This window comes from Euprymna scolopes, chromosome 31, assembly GCF_053919585.1.
Source record: "Euprymna scolopes isolate OS-2025 chromosome 31, ASM5391958v1, whole genome shotgun sequence".
In the NCBI taxonomy this organism is placed as follows: Eukaryota; Metazoa; Mollusca; class Cephalopoda; order Sepiida; family Sepiolidae; genus Euprymna; species Euprymna scolopes.
In genome coordinates, this window is record NC_136512.1 from 88067124 (window position 1) to 88086818 (window position 19695).

At 33.5% G+C, this 19695-nt stretch overlaps 1 protein-coding gene across 2 annotated transcripts in view; it reads left to right on the top strand.

The window, feature by feature from the left end:
• Window positions 1-11961, top strand: part of LOC145255842 (double zinc ribbon and ankyrin repeat-containing protein 1-like) — a 100993-nt gene extending 89032 nt beyond the window's left edge. For both annotated transcript variants that reach the window (XM_080114580.1, XM_080114581.1), the window contains exons 16-20: window positions 132-232; window positions 1670-1750; window positions 5872-6005; window positions 7181-7255; window positions 11662-11961. In XM_080114580.1, coding sequence (XP_079970706.1) covers window positions 132-232; window positions 1670-1750; window positions 5872-6005; window positions 7181-7255; window positions 11662-11821 — 551 coding nt within the window. In that variant the 3' untranslated portion in view covers window positions 11822-11961. The remainder of the gene's footprint in view (window positions 1-131; window positions 233-1669; window positions 1751-5871; window positions 6006-7180; window positions 7256-11661) is intronic.
• The last annotated feature ends 7734 nt before the right edge of the window (window positions 11962-19695 follow it).

A 19695-nucleotide genomic window follows, 5' to 3' on the forward strand; every position in this document is an offset into this window, starting at 1 on the left:
ATATATTTTATTAATAAATATGTATTTTATTCATAAATATGTATTTTATTAATAAATATATTCTATTCTGTCGCTTTTATCTTTTCTCTGAACAATATCTTTTGTCTTTCTTTCCCCACTTCTTCTTAAAGTGTCCGAGACAACGGAAGATTCAACAACGGAACACAGCAAAAAGACCAAAAAGACTCGAAGAACCAAGAAGTCAAAAAAAAGCCCCGATAACAGATTGGCGGTGAGTTCTGAGAAATCTACCATATTTGAACAATAGAACAGAAGTCTGATTGTTTTGCTAAACGTGTTCGTATTAAGGTAAATCTGCATCTGGCAAGAATACTCACTGCGTAAGCAAATTGTGAGTTTGTAAAGATATACAATGCTCTCTAGTGATTTTCTAGAAATTGCGTATGATCTACCGAAACATCTCTTCTTTATAACAAAAGTTAGCTGTTTATTACAGCCGAAAGTACTTCTTTCAAACACCTCGGCTTAACGTTCACAGGGAACATGAGTTGGAACAGATGCAATGAGAGCATTGTCGTGGCTGCTGCGAGGAAGGTGGGCTCTCTCTACCATGCTAGAAAGTATCCTGTCTCTCACTCCTAAACAATCTGATAGGTCCTGAACCGTCATCGACGAAATGTTGCATCCCTCGGCCTGTTTTACAAGTATTTCAATAGTGGATGCTCCAATGAACTACAAATCCTAGTACCTCGATGTAAATACCCCTGACAAACCCAACAAGCAGCAAAATCCCACCCCTACACAGTAAAGATCCCTAGATGTAAGAAAGCCTTTTACTCTAATAGTTTCTTCCCCAGAACTGCTAGACTTTGGAATTCCCTTCCGGTTTCCTGCTTCCCCAACTGTACTGGCATGCAGAAGTTCAAGTGTAATGTGAATAGGCCTCTTGCTGCTCGACTCCCTACATAGTATCCCTGCAACTTATGTCTCTGATAGTAGCCTCCTACATCAAAATGGAACTGTGCCTTGTTTGGGGGGGCGAAAATGGAATAATAAAAAAAATGTAGTGCGGAGAAATGCAATATTTACAACTGGTGATCATTTTCATCTGCCTGTGTGCATATTGCTGTAGAACTGTGCTGCCTCCTCAATAATTGCCATTTTGTTATCTTGGCGATTGCATGCGCTAACAAGTATATAAAAAAAACAAAAACAGTGCAGACTCACTAGAAAGAAACTCTGATACATTGTGCATGAAGCAAATGAACTTTGGAGTGTGATGCCAATCAGCACAGAAAAAGAACCCCCAAATGTTGTCTGTTGAGCCATCTTTGTTGCTCGGTTGATCAGCTCATCTGATAAAGCTCTGCCTGATCTGCTCTAAGCTGAAAACTGCCATAAACTAACTCTGACTCATAAATATATTGACTTAAAATCCTAAGCATCTCGTTTTTACCTAAGTGGAAAATAACTCACCCTCTAAACCACTCCCAGCTGACTACCTATCCTATCTCCAACTGCCTTTGTGCGCTTTTGTGAATCATTTCCTCTCATTATCTAGGGTCCTTGCTGTGCAGAGGGAGAACAGTTTATAGTATCACGGAGGTGGTGGTGAAATCTGTGGGTGTAGAAGGAGGGAGTAGTTAGCACATGTGTGTTTGTACATAACAGTCTCTTCGATGAATAATATATTTTTTCTCTTTTCCAGCCGATTGACCGGAAACTACTGAAGGAGGTTGGCCCCAAGGGAGAAGGTGATGTTTCCCAAGTCCAGCAATTTCTTGATGAGGTTAGTCACATCAGAGATTATTTTTGGCCTATGTGTCTTTTTCTTTTTTTCCACACTCTTTCTAACAAGGAAACTTGAGAACAGGGATTTTAAGCAGTAGAAATTTTTTAGTGCGGCATAATTTTAGCTGTCCCCTCCTCAATCGTTTTTATTTACTAGGAGCAAGAGATCACAGAAAAAAAAAGTAGGAAATCTTTAGTCTACCTAAGAGATGGGAAACACAAGACCAGCCTTCCTCAACAAATCGCATGACTCACAAGTGACGGGTTGAGCAGGTGCAGTTCGTATTCGTGCTTGATAACAAATCTTTGAAACATTGGTTTGCCTACGAATTAATTTTTTTTTTCCCAGAAAACAGATTGAGCAATTTCATGGACTACCCACACAATGAGTTGTCTGAAGTTGTTATGGCTTGTTTAGAAACATTCACAGTTATTGATGAAGCTGATTACATTGATTAGTACGAAATATGTCGCAGAATCAATAAAAAAACCGCACACAGGCTTGTATTGTCAGTTTTCCATCTCTTAGGTAGACTGTCAACCAGGACTGTAGAGCTTCTACTTGTCCATGAAGTGATTTATTTAAATCATATAAATAAGCCTGTGCACATATATCTTACAAATAAACAAAAAATAAAGAAAGAATTCGAAAACTAGAAACAAATGAATGGATAAAAAAGAAGTCCCTATTTGCACGCTACAATGATTGGTTTGATAGCATATCTCTTAACACCCCGGATATCTTAGCACTAAGTGAGACTAACCTACACTCCTCCATCCCCTCTAACTACTTTAACATGCCTGGATATCTCCGACTCTGCCATAAGGACTCTGACAGGCACATGCACGGATTTGGAGTTTACATTCGTAATACCCTTTCCTTGACTAGAGAAACAAATTTAGAATCGGATGATCAAGCCTTTATGTGCTTTAGACTAAACATGCAACACAACATTAGCTACTTTTATTTTCTCTAACCGCTCTCCCTCGATTCAGGACTGCACCATAATAAACAAAGTCTCTGACAGCATAGACACGGCACTCTCCCTCGACACTAGCGCACAAGTACATGTATTTGGAGACTTTAATGTCTACCACAAAAACTGGCTTGGATTCTCTACTTACACAGATGCAGCGGGTAGCACAACTCATAGCTTCACTATATCTCACTCCCTATCACAATTACGTTTCCAACCTGTTTCACTGACCCAAAAAAAAAAAAATAAATATATATCTTCGATTGAAACATTGGTTTGCCTACTATTTTTTTTTTTTTTTTTTACAGAAAACAGATTGAGCAAATTCATGGATTACTCACACAATGAGTTTTTTGTATAGAACCATTCACATTTATTGACGTAATTAATTGGTGAAAAATGTGCCACAAAATCAATGAACAACTGCACACACAGGCTTGTATTGTCAGAGTTTTCTTAGTTAGACTGTCAACCAGGACTGAAAAGCTTGTACCTACCCATGAAATGAGTTACTGTACGCTAGACACGAACCGGGTAATTTTTCACTTCAAGTGTGTATATACAAGGTGGAATGATAAAAATGTCGTCCTAAAGAAAACAACACTACAGCTTTATTTTAAAACTTTTATTAAAAAAATTAATTCAGGTTAGTTGATTATGTAGTAGGTCTGACATCTAATTAATGTAACCACCTTCAGCCTCAATTTCCGCCTCATTACAGGTCAGGAAATGGGAGCATGCCTTTTCCACAAGCTCTGGCAGGAGCTTGGTGAATACTCTGTGGATGCCAGTGAACATTCTGGATTTGTTGTTGAGGTCATGTTGGTGATGTTCTCGACGTATAACCAAACGAAGTAGTCCAGTCATACTTTATTTATTTAAAATTTTTCCATAAAGTCAAAAGTATTTAATATCATTAAAGTTATACTTTTGAATTAAGATTATTTAGTTTTGAATACTACTGATATTTCACTTTAATCTTTCAAATGTTCATTAATTAATTTGTATATTTTATTCAATTTTAATTTAGTTTTTTTAATTTATTTCTATTATTATTTAAAAAAAGGAATTGTTATTTTAATTATATATTTATAACCTTATTTGCTTAATATTGTATTTTAGTTTAATATTTTATTTTAGGTTTTTACTTTATTCATATTATTATTTAAAAAAAATGAATTTTTAATTTTTATTTTAATTTGAGCTATTATATATTTATAACCTTATTTGTTTAATATTTTATTTTAGTTTTTTAATTTATATATATATTTATATATATTTTAATTTATATATATATTAATTTTTCTATTATTATTTAAAAAAGGAATCGTTATTTTAATTATGTATTTATAACCTTATTTGTTTAATATTTTATCTTAGTTTTTTAATTTATATATATATTTATATATATTTTAATTTATATATATATTAATTTTTCTATTATTATTTAAAAAAGGAATTGTTATTTTAATTATATATTTATAACCTTATTTGCTTAATATTGTATTTTAGTTTAATATTTTATTTTAGGTTTTTACTTTATTCATATTATTATTTTAAAAAAATGAATTTTTAATTTTTATTTTAATTTGAGCTATTATATATTTATAACCTTATTTGTTTAATATTTTATTTTATTAATTACTACCATTTTTAAAAAATTTTTATTCATTATTTCGAAAGTTTTACTCTAAAAACTTATTTTCAATAATTGTAATTATCATATAAAAATATTCTTCAAACGCAATTACAAACAATAATTATTACAAACAATAATTATTTCCTAAGTAATTAAATTGCTTAGTACTTCACCTAAATAAATCATATTTCCACTTGTATTTATTTTTAAATACACTAATCATATAATAATTTCTTATTTTAATAAATTAAATGAGTATATATGATGTGAATGCCCCCAACAATTCATTTCCCTCATCTGCTTCAAGCCACATCGTGCATTCAGTCATGTCTAACTTGCAACTGTTATCAACTGTCGCAAACCTAAGACGGTTTGCAAACCGTCCACAACTGTCATGAACCATTGCAAAAATCATAGCTACTTCCCAAAATGGCTGTAAACTAACTCTAAATATATCAACATCCATTGTTTGATCATTTTGTTACCGCTACTGCCACACCTTGATCAACAATCCCACCTCAGCTTCCTTTTGTGTGCCTTGGTGAACAACTTCCTATTAATTGTCTTTCCACCAACCCCATTTTCTATATCTTTGCTCGCCTGATAAACTTATTTCCTCTTGTCTTTTGTCATATTTCTTTTTCTCTTTCCTCCCCTCACTCCCCAACAGTCAAGGGTGGTGGAAAATCATAGGACATACTTTATGTATGTCTCTTCACCAGTGGTGTGCCGAAGTCTTGTGGTAACAGGGGCTTGATTATATACACCGAAGACTCAAAAGTATTGAGACATTATGAAAAACGAAATTGGATTGAATATGATTGATTCTTCCTCCTTAGGATGTCCCTCTACCTGCTACACATTACTTTATTCACATTTTTTTATGGAAATCGCTTCAGACAAAGCATGAAGCCACTTGATATAAGGAGCTAAAAAATACCACTTCAAGGTACAAAATCGACCAAGGATTAGTTTCAGAGGGAAATATTCTGACTCAGAAAACAGTAATTTTTACCCCATTTGTCAGAAACATTACTAATTGAGTGTGAGGACTACAGGACAGAAAAAAGAAGTGAAAGTTATGATATAAAATAACGTCTTAATCAGTGAAGTAAAAAAATTAAGAAAACGTCTCTACCTGGAAAGTTGACAGTTAGAAAAAAGAAAGAAAAAACATCAGTCATTATAGAAAGAAGAAAATAAAACAAATGAAAATTATGGAAATGTTTGCATTAGTATTCATATAGTAGCATAAAGAGGTCCGATGATGCTCAGAGCAAACTTCTTGATTGCATGTCCCAGAAATTACAAGGCCTAGGACTGAGAAATGTTACGAGGAAAAGAGATTTGAATGTCTGCTGTGTATGCCACTACTGTCCATCAAGTTCTTTACACAAAAGACCCCACAGGTTTCTTATTAGATCATTCTGGAAACCAGCAGTCGACAGATCTACAGAATGTCAATAATGATGGCCCCCTCATGCCTCCATCTCTATTTTGTAGGGTGCTGATCCAAACTGCACAAACAAAGATGGCATGCCAGTGTTGATTGTAGCCGTGAAGAACAAACACAATGATTGCATTCCCGTCATCGTCCAAGCCGGCGCTTCCATTAACCAAAAGGGTCCCGCCTCATGGTAAGTCATTTTCAGCTCTTCTCATATCTACAACGGAAAACTTCCTTCAACCCACTTCTTCCGATGAATAAATGTACACAACTTCATCACCATCATCACCATCAATATAATAGTTCATTACATTACAATTCCGAATTTTTGAGATAAGGTATGAATTTCTGTATTGTTTAGATTAAGCGGACAATTGTTCTCATCTTGAGTGCTATCTGCACAACGTTTCAGTCGATGCAACCTCTGACCTTTGTCAGACGTAAAAGTCGCCATGTTTTGTCAGGAAAAAAATTATATTTTAGATGTTTTCCTGCACTGTTGATTGAATCGTCAACCTCTAATAGAATGTAACTTACAAGTAATTTCATCAAGTACTTTATCCATTATGCCATAGATCCTTGTGGGTAACGTTACATCAAACAAAACATGTAAATCACACTCAAGATGAGAACAGTAGTCCAAAGAATCAAAATAGGAATAATAAATCCTCATCTCAAAAATTCAGAAACGTAATATCCAATTCTATATAAAAGCCAAGTACGTCCAAGGATGGGGTACTGCTGCCACATCTAGGCAGGAGCTGCTAAAAACAGCCTATCCTGTCTTAACAGAGTACAAAATAGACTTCGTGGCTTAGTGGGGATGCCCTTTTCGCTTCCCTGCAACCTCTCTCCAACAGAAGGGATGTTGCGAGCCTATCTTTGTTTTATCATTATTTCCATGGCAAGTGCTCATCTGAGCTCCAATCTCTGGTCCCCCCTCGCCAATCTTTCATGAAAAACACCCGTCTAGCTGAAACCACTGTCAATAATTTCCCCCACTCTATATCTGTGCCTAAATCAAAACGTAGATTCCATGAACAAAGCTTCTCTCTTAGAAGTGCACGCCAGTGGAACTCTGTTCCGTTTGCATGTTTGCCACCTGACTACAACTTGGATGTCTTCAAGTCCAACATAAACAAAATTCTGATAAACCGCCCCCTTAAGTAAGACACATTATCAAATCTCCAATACTAACGATTACTACGATATTATCCCATTGATTACTGTACACGTAATAACCCTTATCCCCGAGTGGCGTCCGGGCCTTGATAAGTGGTGACTACCATGTAAAAAAAAAAAAAAAAAGCTGATTTTGTTTTCATTACAAAACTGTTTCTTTTTTTAATTTTTTTATTTTAACAGTCAGGGTAACACGGCTCTCCATGAAGCAGTGAATTTAGGCGTCGCAGGTGCAGAAATCCTAGAGATTCTACTTGGGTAAGTTGGATTTGTTTCTGTCACATGACCTTTAATAGTAAGTTGATAGATTGCCGTACTAATGGATAGCCACCGCACTCCCATAAGTAGTGCTGCAATGAAGCCCACACAACTTATAAGGACTAGCCTAGGTGTCCGGCATTGCCCAGGTGTTTGAAGGTGAGTGTTGAGATAAAAATAAAAAAAGTGGTAGTAGGCAGGTAGGCTCGAACGCATACGGTGAAAGAGAAAAAGAACATGAAAAAAAAAACGTGACATCTTTGCTGTTGCGTCCATCACGGAACCGGAAGTGACGAAGGTTGAAATTAAGGCTAAGTGATCGAAATAAGAGGATGACTTTCGAAAATATTGGCAAAAAAAGCGACCTCTCCTTGTAGAAAAGTGCCCAGGTAAGAGTGAAGGAATTAATGTTTATAGCCAATTTTTTATATTTATCATCCGAAGAGCCGAGCTTCAAAACGACACCAATCTCGTGGAAATCTGTCACCTCTATCTAAAGTTTTAAGCAGACAAACATACATACATACATACATTTTAACAGACAGGTGAGATTTATATAATAGACTAACCTGGGTGCCTGGCATTGCCCGCGTGTTTGGAAGTGTGTGTTGAGAGAAAAAAACATGTAGTAGGCAGGCTCGAACCCATACCGCAAAAAAGGAAAAGAATGTGAAAAAAAAAAAAAATGTGACATCTTTGCCGTTGCGTCCATCACCGAACTGGAAGTGGCGAAGGTTTAAATTAAGGCTAGAGGATGACTTTCGAAAATATCAGCAAGAAAAGCGACCTCTCCTTGTAGAAAAGTGCCCAGTTGAGGGTGCAGAATTAATGTTTTTAGCCAATTTTTCGATATTTGTTGTCCAAAGGGTCGAGCTTCAAAATGATACTGATCTCGTGAAAATCTGCCACCTCTGTCGAAAGTTTTAGGCAGATATACATACATTTAAACAGACAAGTGAGATTTATATCATAGATGATGGAATTTCAAGTCATTCCTTACAGCCAAACAAATACGAAAGTATTATGCTATGATGAATCAGCACTATTCATAAGCGTATAAAAAGTTAAGGAAATAAAATGTTTAAACCTAGAAAAACCTAATTTTTGGGGGGGAAAGAAAATTAATTAAAAAAAACTTTATCATATTCAAAAATAAATTTCATCTGTATATAGTGATTATATATACTTGGCGTTGCCCGGTCAAAACATATTGCCGAGCAAGAGGATTGGTCACATATTATTTGATACACCAAATATTTTAACTTGTTACGAAAAGTGATCACATGTTGGATTTAGAGACGCATAAAACATATTTTGGTCTATGAAAGTCAAAGGCAAAGTAACTTTCATAGTTTAAAAGGGGAAATAACTCTCATGGCTTAAATAAATAAGCTTTTAAATGCAGCTGTTGTCAACTATTAACAATTAAAATATTAGATTAAATTAAAATTAAATTAATCAACTTAAAAAATATTTCTAAACAGAACAATTAAAACGATTCTATTACAACAAACAATAACATTGAGCTGATTATTAAAATAGATTTTCTTTAATGCAATATGTAAATGAGGGTGTTTATTTAATGTAAATTTCTTTTAAACTTTTGAATAGAGTGTGTGTATATATATATATATATATATATATATATATTGAATAGAGTGTGTGTATATATATATATATATATATATATATATATTGAATAGAGTGTGTGTATATATATATATATATATATATATATTGAATAGAGTGTGTGTATATATATATATATATATATATATATATATATTGAATAGAGTGTGTGTATATATATATATATATATATATATATATATATATATATATATATATATATATATATTGAATAGAGTGTGTGTATATATATATATATATATATATATATATATATACATACATAGTGTTGGGACACTTAATCGGGATCAATAAAATCGGAACTTTTTAAGATGTCAGAATCAGAGAAATTGTGCCTACTTTCCTATGCCATTGTAATTATTTATTATTTTGTTTGTTTTTGTTTTTTTGCAGTGATAGTTACATTAGGAGCAAAATAATTGTGCAGTGAGAGGTAAAATATTGAAACTGTTGGGGGGGGGAGGGACTAAAGTGATCTCTGTGATACAGGAAGAATATAGCTTTAGTTCTCCCATTCCCTCCCCAAACAGTTTCAATATTTTATCTCTCACTGCACAATTGTTTCGCTCCTAAGGTAGCTATCGCTATTATGTTACCAAGCATCTTCTCTCCTCATCTGATGAGAAGCATTAGGCTTCGAAATACCATGGTATAAAAAGTTTTTACTTATCCTAAGCCCCTAATTGATGTATCATTCTTATTGAATAAATGAATTAATCCAGTATTTATATATATTGTTGTTTTATTTTATTGATACCTATATATATACTCGGGTTTTTTTATTCAAAAGTAATGGACTAATGAATTCAACGAGGTTGTTAGATAGTGCTCAATAAAAAGAGCTGATAATACTTGTTTATTGTTATATAAACATGGTCACATCCTGCTGTTACAAATAGCCACTTGTTTCAATCAAACAACAGATATCATCAGGCAGCGACTTGACTATTCAAAAGTTCAATGAATAAGTGGCTATTTGTAGCAGCAGGATGTGACCATGTTTATATAACAATAAACAAGTATATATATATATATGAATCACACTGGAATGAACGTGTATATAAGTCTGTTTTTAGTATGAAAGTTAATTTATGAAACAGTGTTCCGTTTGTGCATATTAATTAAATTTAATTAAATTGTGAACAAACAGGAAGGAATACAACTTCATTATAATAGATATATAAGATTCCAACAAGCAAGCAAGGATGCTTAGACGGTCCACAGAGTTTTCTATGTAGTCTTAAAAGTTTTCAACCATTAAAACTATATATATATAAACTTTTTAAAACACTGTTTCAGAGATTTAAAAAGATAACAGTATATTAAATCATGGTTCCCTAGCAGTGTAAATTAAACACCACCTCCCTTGAAAAAACAAGAACAAAATGTTCCAGATATCAGATCTGGTCTATTGCTTCATAATTAATTGGAACTGGGAAAACTTAGAGATGAAAATTAAATCACAAAAAATTCAATATTAATGAATGGAAGCAATAAAAAAAGAAAATAAAATTAATAAAAATGCAACCAACAGAATAACAAAAAAAAAAATAAAAATATAATCATTAGAAATAGTAATAGTTCTATGGTCTTCTTCAAGTCCAATGTAAACAAGTTCTTGATGAGGCATCCCTTTCATTAATCCAATTGACCAAATTTCCACTACTAACAATTACTACGTTCCCTTTGACCACTGTACACACATTGACCCTTATCCTCGAGTAGCCTCAAGGCCTTGATAAGTGGTGACGCTTTTGTAAAAAAAAAAAAAATAATAATAATTAAATTACAAAATAAAATGATAATTAATGGGAGCAATAAAAAAAAAAGAAAATTATTAAAAAGGTGACCAATAAAATAAAAAAAAAATATAATTATTAGAAATAGAGATAGTGATGACCCAAATCTTTATCGAAATAAAAATATTAGCAATAAGAAAAAAAAATGGCAACTGTAGAACAAATGCATAATCAAAAGCATCGTTTTCCCAATATTTGCCAAGAGAAAACCCGAATAACAAAAAATATTACGTAGGAATGACCTCCCTAAATTTTATAAAAACAAAAAAACACTGAATAAAAACATCATGAGCAAACCACTAGTGGGAGCTCAAGGAAAGGGGACGATTGCTAATAGAGTAGAAAATAGTGTGGCAAGCCAGCACATGTAGAAATTTAGATGACTCATATAGATTATGTTTGAATGAGAAGTTAGCTATCATCAACTTTAAAGAATCCTAAAATTTATTAAACTGCAGAAGTGAAATAGCAAATGTATGTATAGACAATTAAACTTTACTTTACCAACACACACACACATAAAAAACATGAATAATAGTAACAACAAAAATGCTGATGATCATCATAAATAATAATAAAGAAATAAATAAAATAAAATGTAAGTGAAAAACATAGAGATTAAAACTAGTTCCCAACATAAAGAAAAGTGAACCCCAATCCCTGCCAAAAAGGACAAATAAACAGGTGAGTTAGAGGTCAAATTATCCTAGCCTGTTAAACAAGCACCCATTGGCTACAATAAATATATATATATATATATATATATATATATGAGCAATGTGTATTTCTTTGTAAGTGGAGAATTAAAATACTCAACATCAAATGCAGTCACCTGAAGACCACTCTCAAATTTAATTTTAACAAATTTAAAATAAAAAAATTTGTATCTAAATTTTCAGTATTGATTTTAAACTTTAAAATAATTCTGTGTTTTTTTTTTGTTTTGTTTTTTAAAAGATGTGGAGCCGATATGAAAAAGAAAAATGATCGTGGTGAAACAGCTTATGACTTGGCTGTAAAATCAGGCCATGAGATGTTAAGTAAGAAACTTATGGCAAGTCTTGGGCAGTCACAACTGGATAAACTTTTGAAGGGTAAGCAGACCCCACTTGAATGAACCAACTGGCACCAACTCCTCATTTCAATTTGAAGTCTTTTATGAAAATCTTATTCAACATACCAGATAAACAAAAAAAAATCATTTTTGGATCAAACTTTTATAATGGATTTATTCAGTGTAGAATCCTTGAAAGTCACAATTTGTTGAAAACTCAAATAACCAGACTTGCATGCATTTTTGGTCCCCTGACAAACGGAGGGTAGACCTGTAAATTCACCCTTGTTCGTTCGTCCGTCCACACTTTTCTTAATAACTACGCCTTGAAATTTTAAAATATTTTGCACAAACATTAAACATGATATGAGTAAAAAAAGTAACAGAACATATTTTCCGGGAAAACTCCGGTTGCCCCCTAGAGGTGTCTTTTGGATTAAAATGGCTAATTGTGTTTATTAAAAAAAATTGATGCCTTGGACTTTTATAAAACTTTTTGAAAAGTTGTAACTAACTGATTTCTATATAAGTTTGTTTGTCTATACTTCGCTCTAACTCTTGGGTGCCCCCCAGGGGTTCTTTTAGGGCTAATAAAAATACTCCATTTTGGGGACTATTTTGCCCAAAATTTTCTGTGCATGTCTATTTAGCAGTTTTGCATGGTGCTGAACTCAAATTTAAATATGTTAAGGGCTTTGGGGACTTTTGGGGCTAAATAGGGGGTGGTGGCAAATGATGGACTTAGTCATTTCTTTTTTTTCATGGTGCAGAATTCAAATTTACATTTGTTAAGGCCTAAAACTGCACCGTTTGTTCATTTTCACCAGAATTTGATGGCTCCTGGGAATTTTTGGGGCTAAATGGGGGGGGGGGGCAATGCTGAATTTAGTCATTTTTTTTTTATGCCTCGTTCAATGTGCACTCACGACGGACCATGCATGCTTCATCTGTTTTGTTAAAATTTTGAAACGTCTTTTTTTTATTTTTAAATTGATTTTAATTTTACAACTCATCACAATTCGATCAGTTTATAAATAAATTCCACATTTTGAATTCATGACGAATTATTTTAAAGTCAAATAATCTCAGATTTCACACCGCAGTTGCATCTAATCGTGTATCCATCATTACGCTGCTGTTGGGGGGGGGGGAACTGAGAGCATTTGACTCCTAAAATTTTAAAAGATCCGACTGCAACTCCTCCGTACTCCTAAAATTTTTAAAGATTCAACTGCCTGCTAAAGCAATGAATGCAACTCCTCCGTACTCCTAAAATTTTTAAATATTCAACTGCCTGCTAAAGCAATGAATGCAACTCCTCCGTACTTCTAAAATTTTTAAAGATTCAACTGCCTGCTAAAGCAATGAATGCAACTCCTCCGTACTTCTAAAATTTTTAAAGATTCAACTGCCTGCTAAAGCAATGAATGCAACTCCTCCGTACTCCCACAGTCTTGCTTTTGCCAGCTGTCACACACCGGTATGAAATTCCTGTATACATCCACCTTGATTAGACTGGATAGTTTAAAATGCGATCTATATAATACGAAGTGTACGAAAATATCTACGGAGCCAGTAACTTTTCTCTTTTACAAACAACACGATTGAGGACGGTCAAAGGCCAATCCAACCGAAACATTGCAAGAATAACACTCAAAATGAGAACAATAGTCCGATCAATACAATTAATATAAACAATCAGTCCACATCTAAAAAATTCAGAACTTTACTAAGTATACATGTTAATTTTATTTCTTAGTAATTTAATAGTTTTTTAATATAAATTATGTTTGCCAATAAAAACATATGAAATAAATGCCTGAATACTTTTTAGATAAGTTTTGGCGACTTGAATCATCTTCTGTTTTTATTTCATTTACAAAACTGTAGCTGCATTAAACGGAGCAATTAGGTTTCAAAGACCCCAGAAAAAAAAAAAAATCCTTATATCAAAAACTGAAATAACTCGAGTGATTAATCTGTCTGTTTTGCGTCAAAAGTCAACAGATGTAGACCTCAAAGACGTTCCTTTCATTTTGCTTATTTTCTGGGGTCCTTGAAACATTTGATCATTAATCTATATAATTATATATATAATTACAAAACTCAAATGACCTTGTAACGGGTGTTGTAACCCAACATCCAGTTGCGCACGCGTACATAAACAAATAATCAACGCGACAATAAAACATTGTTTACTGTGTACATTTTCAGCATCCCAATTGTTTAATTAAAAGATATACCAACATTTGAATTTAACTTTAAGTATTATGGTGTCTGTTTAGTGCAAATTTACTTTTAAGTATGGCAAACAACTTATAATTCAATGGCTGTAATCATTAATTAAAAAGGGACTATATCTTGCTTATCATCGTTGTCCTGTTTGCATAGCAGAAAACTGAAAGACAAAAACAGCAGACAATCTTTAGTATTACCTACTTGATTTCCAGAAGCAAAGAAAATGTTGAAAAAAAAAAAAAGAAAAAAAAAAAGAAAAGGTTCCGGTGTAGAATCAGTTTAGACACAATCAAACAACAGGATGTTGTAAGTAAATTAATTTTCATCGAAATACAAAGATTTGAGGGGTTTATATTAAACGGTCCATGATAAAAATAACATTTAAAGATTTTGGTTGGTTTTTTTTTTTTTTTTTTTTTTTATCTCAGTATTATATGTAGAAAAAAAAAAAACCTAACAATTGCCTTTTTCTCTCATATTGACATAAATTATAAAAAATTATATCCATTAAAAAAGTGGTTTTATTTCAACTGTCGAAAGAAAAACTATCAACATTTTTTTTTCTTTGATTAAAAATATTTTAAAATCGATTATTTGGCCTTTTTTATTTTTTCCTTTCTGAAATTAAAAGGGAGGTAATGCTGTTTATGGTTTGAGAAACGAAAAAAAAATTTCAATAATTACAGATTTATTAGCAGAAATTGAATGAGGAAAATAATTTTGAACCATTTTTTTTTTTTTTAGTTAGTAAGTTTATTATTTAAACTTAATATTTTTTTAAAGAATGAATGAATTTTCTTTCATGGTGGTTGATAGATTTTTATTTCTAGTCTTAATCGTAACAACTTATGTCCCTCACAAAGAAATCTCCCTCAAGCCGATGAAAAGGTCAGGTGAGAGCAAAGCTGATGACTGATGCACCAGCTATCAAAAGACAATATTTTTCTATGATAAGTGATGATATCACATACACGCACACACACACAGTTATATCAAGAACTCGTCTTGCTTTATTGTAGTGCGACTACATCAGGTGATTGTTAGTTTTAGCATTATAGTGATAAATAAAATGTTGAAGTTATAATTGCAAGAATTAGTTGTGGATATATTGAGTTCAGGGAACTTTTTCCATTACTAACCAGCAGAGCGTTACCATTATCATCTAAGAGAAGAATCTACTAGGCATATGTATGCAGTGTGGAATGAAACTTGGCCAACCAGGGTTGAGGATATGTGTTGCATGAAGAGAAATGATCGGCAGGTGTGTAATGTGAGTTTTAAAGACAGGCTTAGATTTGATGACATGCAAAGAAGATTAAATGACAGGAGACTTCAATGGTATGGCCACATTGAAAGAACAGATGAAAGTTCTTGGATTAGTAGATGCAGAACAGTTGAAGTTAATAGGGTTCGTTCTGATCTTGACCAGGTTAAAGTTTCCACTCCTAAATCAATTCCTGTTGTCATTTTTAGATGTTCTATTGAACTTTATTCTACTTTCTTAACATTATTCAATGGATGCCCGGCATTGCCCGGATGTTTCGAGGTGTGTGTTGAAAAAAAAAAAAAAAAAAAAAAAACTGGTAGTATGCAGGCAGGCTCGAACCCATGACGTGAAGGTGGAAAAGAAAGTGAAAGAAAATCTGACGTCTTACCGCTAGTCCATGACATGACTGGAAGTTCGGAACGTTAAAATTAGGTAAAGTCAATCCAACCAATATGATGACTTGCAAAAGAAATTGACCCCTCCTTGTAAAAAAAAAACTGCCCAGTTGAGGGTGAAGGAATTAATGTTTTTGGCCATTTTTTTTATATTTGTCGCCAGAGAAGTCGAGCTTCAAAATGATACCAATCATGAAAACCCGTCACTTACGTCAACAGTTTTTAGGTAGATATACATACATACATTTAAACAGACAGGTGAGCTTTATATTATAGATGTTGCAGTTCAGGTTTCCTTCTTGCTGGAAAAAGTCATCTTTAAAAATTCTGATGATCTGACTAATAATCATCCGGTAAGTGCTCTCTCTGCTATTAGCAAAGTTTTTGAGAGAGTCTAGATTGTTAGTGATGTTCAGTATGGGTTTTGTTCGACACCTGATCTTTTAACTGGTGTATTTTTTTTTTCAATTGTATTTTCACCAATGAACAAGGCACAGTGTCATTTTGATGTCTCAATAAAGTATGGAAACATTTGATTTGATTGGCTTCATTCTTCTTTGCCATCGCTCTCTCTCTCAGATGCGATATTACTAGTCTCAGTCATTTTTTTAGAAATAAAATTATAGGTGTTCTCCAGAATTGTCTGACATATTTCCTGCAGCTCATTTGACTCATTGGTCTACTGGTCTTCAATTCACTATCCTGATACATCAATGTCATACTTCTTATTCCAGAAGCTTCTTTTCAAGAACTGCAAAATTGTGGAACTCTTTTCTTGCTGACTGTTTTCCTCCTATCTTTACCCCCCCCCCCCAAAAAAAAAAAACTACGGCCAATAGGAAGTTCCTGTTTTTGCAATAATCATCTTTGATTCTTATTAGCGCCTTACATCAAGTGGCTTCATGCTTTGTTTGGAGGAATTTCCATATAAGGAAAAAAAAACAAGTTCCAAAGAAAACATTTAAAGAAGTGATAAAAGTGGACTTAAAAGAGGGATGAAGCCCTGGTCAGAGATAGGGTTAATAGGTCACTTTCTAAAAGCCATCTAACACATGCTGGCATGTAAAATGGATGTTAAAGTGGTGATGATGCTGATGAAGGCTTATTTTGTAAAATGAAGAGACAATACTTTATGCATTTGCAATAAAAATAGACGATGGTTTCTCAGCAAGATTTATGCGTAAACGTTTGGAAATATATAAACTTGGAAATGATTTGTATATGGTTTTTCCCTTCAAGAATGGGTGATTTTTTTTTTTTTTTTTTTTAAATAGAAATCGTCCTGGACAAGGCATGAAGCCACTTGATGTAACAAGCTAAAAAAACAAAAAACAAAACTTGCCAACGATAAGTGTTGGATGGCACAGATTCCAACCCAGAAAACAGCAATTCTTCCCTCTTTGTCAAAATCATCACTCATGGAATGTGAGTACTAACGAACAAAAAGGAAACGGGAAGAGGCTGCCGAAAGTAAACCCAATTTTATACTCTCCTCGAGTATTGTCTCAGCTGGGAAATAATTAAATTATCGTGCTTGTGTTATTCAGTCGTTCTGGAAGTCTTGTTCAGGAGTTTGCTGTTCCAGTTGTGTTTGTCCTTCAAGTGAGTCGTTCTTATGCAATTTAATTTTTCTCCTCGTGATTCGGAGATAGAAATTTTTTTTTTTTTTTTTAAAACGGCATGTGTGATCAGCATTCTTCATCACAGTTGGGTGCCTTTTCTGACAGATTGCAATCTCAATCGTTTTAAGGATTGATTCCATTTAAATTTCGCTGTCTAATGTCCTTATTTATATTTTGTTTCCGAAATTTTAAGATGAGGATTATTTGTATTATTTAAATTATTTCGACTGTTTTTTTCATCTGGAGTGTTACTTTCACATTTTGGTCAATGTAACTTCCGACCTTGTTCAGGTGTATTTTGTCAAATTCTAGAATTATTGTGTGAATAAAAAGATGATTAATGATCCAGATAGTTGTTGACAATTTGCATCCAAGTTTTCCTGGCTTGTCCAACTTCCCTCCAGCCTTCCACCTCAAGATCTATATTTTCTAATCCAAGAGTTGCTCCTTCTCTTAACACTAGCCTGGATGCCCAGGTGTTTGGAGGTGGGTGTTGACCAAAAAAACAGAAGTAGCAGCAGGCAGGCCCGGACCCATACCATGAAGGAAGAAAAGAATGTGGGAAAAAAAGAAAAAAAAAAAGAAAAAAAAGTTACGTCTTTGCCGTTGCATCCATCGCTAAACCGGAAATGGCGAAAGTTTAAATTAAGGCTAGTCAATCGAAAAGAGGGGATGACTTTAAAAAAATATTGTTGAAAAAAGCGATCCCTCCTTGTAGAAAAATGCCCAGTTGAGGGTAAAGGAATTAATGTTTTTAGCCAATTTTTCAATATTTGTTGTCCGAAGGGTTGAGCTTCAAAACGATACCGATCTTGTGAAAATTTGTTGTCTCTGTCGAAAGTATTAGGCAGAAATACAAACATACATACATTCAAACAGACAGGTGAGATTTATAGATGGCCGAAGCAGCATAATGCATATTAGACTGATCATCGCGCTTCGTTATATTCATCTATGAACATCCTTCTGAAGACGAAGGAGAACCAGGCAGAAACCTAGAACTCCTCTTCATACAACATCATGCTTCTAGCATAGCTGTTTTGTGTAGATATACATATTAAATATTTTTCTTTACGAATAATTTCCATCTATAGAATACATTACCACGAGATTGCTTCCCTGAGAACTACAACAGTCTTCTTCAAATCTAATAAACACTTTTCATAAACCATCCTCATAAGTTATTCTCATAACTCATATCCTTGATAAGTGGTGACCAATCAGTAAAAAAAAAAAAAATTCACAAAAATATGAGATTCCCACAAGATTCGAGCGTGTGCTTATAAAGACTCGCTAGCTTTTGTTGATGTCAGTGTAAACATTATATATTTAGATTAGAAAGGGCATGGCATGGACTGCTTGTAACAAAATCGATAAGATCTAGAAATCCAATCTTGCTTGCAAATTCAAAATCCAAGTTTTCCGCGTACTTATTGAGCCAATCTTACTCTATAGATCTCAAACTTGGACTCTTTTAGCAAAACAACAGCGTCGTTTGGATGGCTGTTACAAATGTCTTTTGAGAAGAGTACTCAATCTCACATGGCAAAATCACCCAACTCTAGAAATGGTATATGGAGACTTTCCGAGAGTATCAACCTCGGTTTGTAAAAGACATGTTCAGTTTGCTGGGCATTGCGCACGTGCCACAGATGAACTTGTTTCATCATTTGTCCTGTGAACACACCCATCATCTCACAATTGGTCACGAAAGTTAACTTTTCCAGATAGGATACAACGAGATAAATTTATCTCCAAGGAAGATCTTTTGGGTGCTATGACAGATAGGGAATACTGGAAGGATGTAGGGAGTTCAATCTCAGCTGAGACCACAAAATGATGATGGCTGTGAACATACATTCAACGGATCTACAGCGAATCAAAATTAAGATCTGCATAGATAATTTCAATTCATTGCGTTGTGGACAAAATGTTCATCTTATAAAATCAGGTCCCCGAACTTATCCCTTGGCCTTTTCGTTAGGAAAAATTTATTAAAAACGATTTGGGAAATTTAGATAATACGACCCCTAGAGTATATGTGGTATTATGGTGATTGATAGTTTAGTTCAAAGTAGAAAAGACATTTTTTTTAGTTATGGCGACAAAGAATGACCACTGACACCAATTTTCTTCACTTTTGAGTGGCCTTGTGTCTGATTTGTTTAAAATTAGAGGGTTTTTTTTTTTTATTAAATATTTTCTGCAAATAAAAAATACAAAATGTAGTAACTGTTCTGATGCAACATTTAGTCAAGTTTTTATTTTGTTCCAATCCAGAGTGTACTTTCTGGGAAGTTGGATTTTCTTATAAAAAATTGACCTTGTGGGGAGGCAAATAAATGGAAACCTTTATCCTTGAACGACTTATTGATAAATGGCAACCTATTAACAAGAGAAATTTTTTTTTTAATA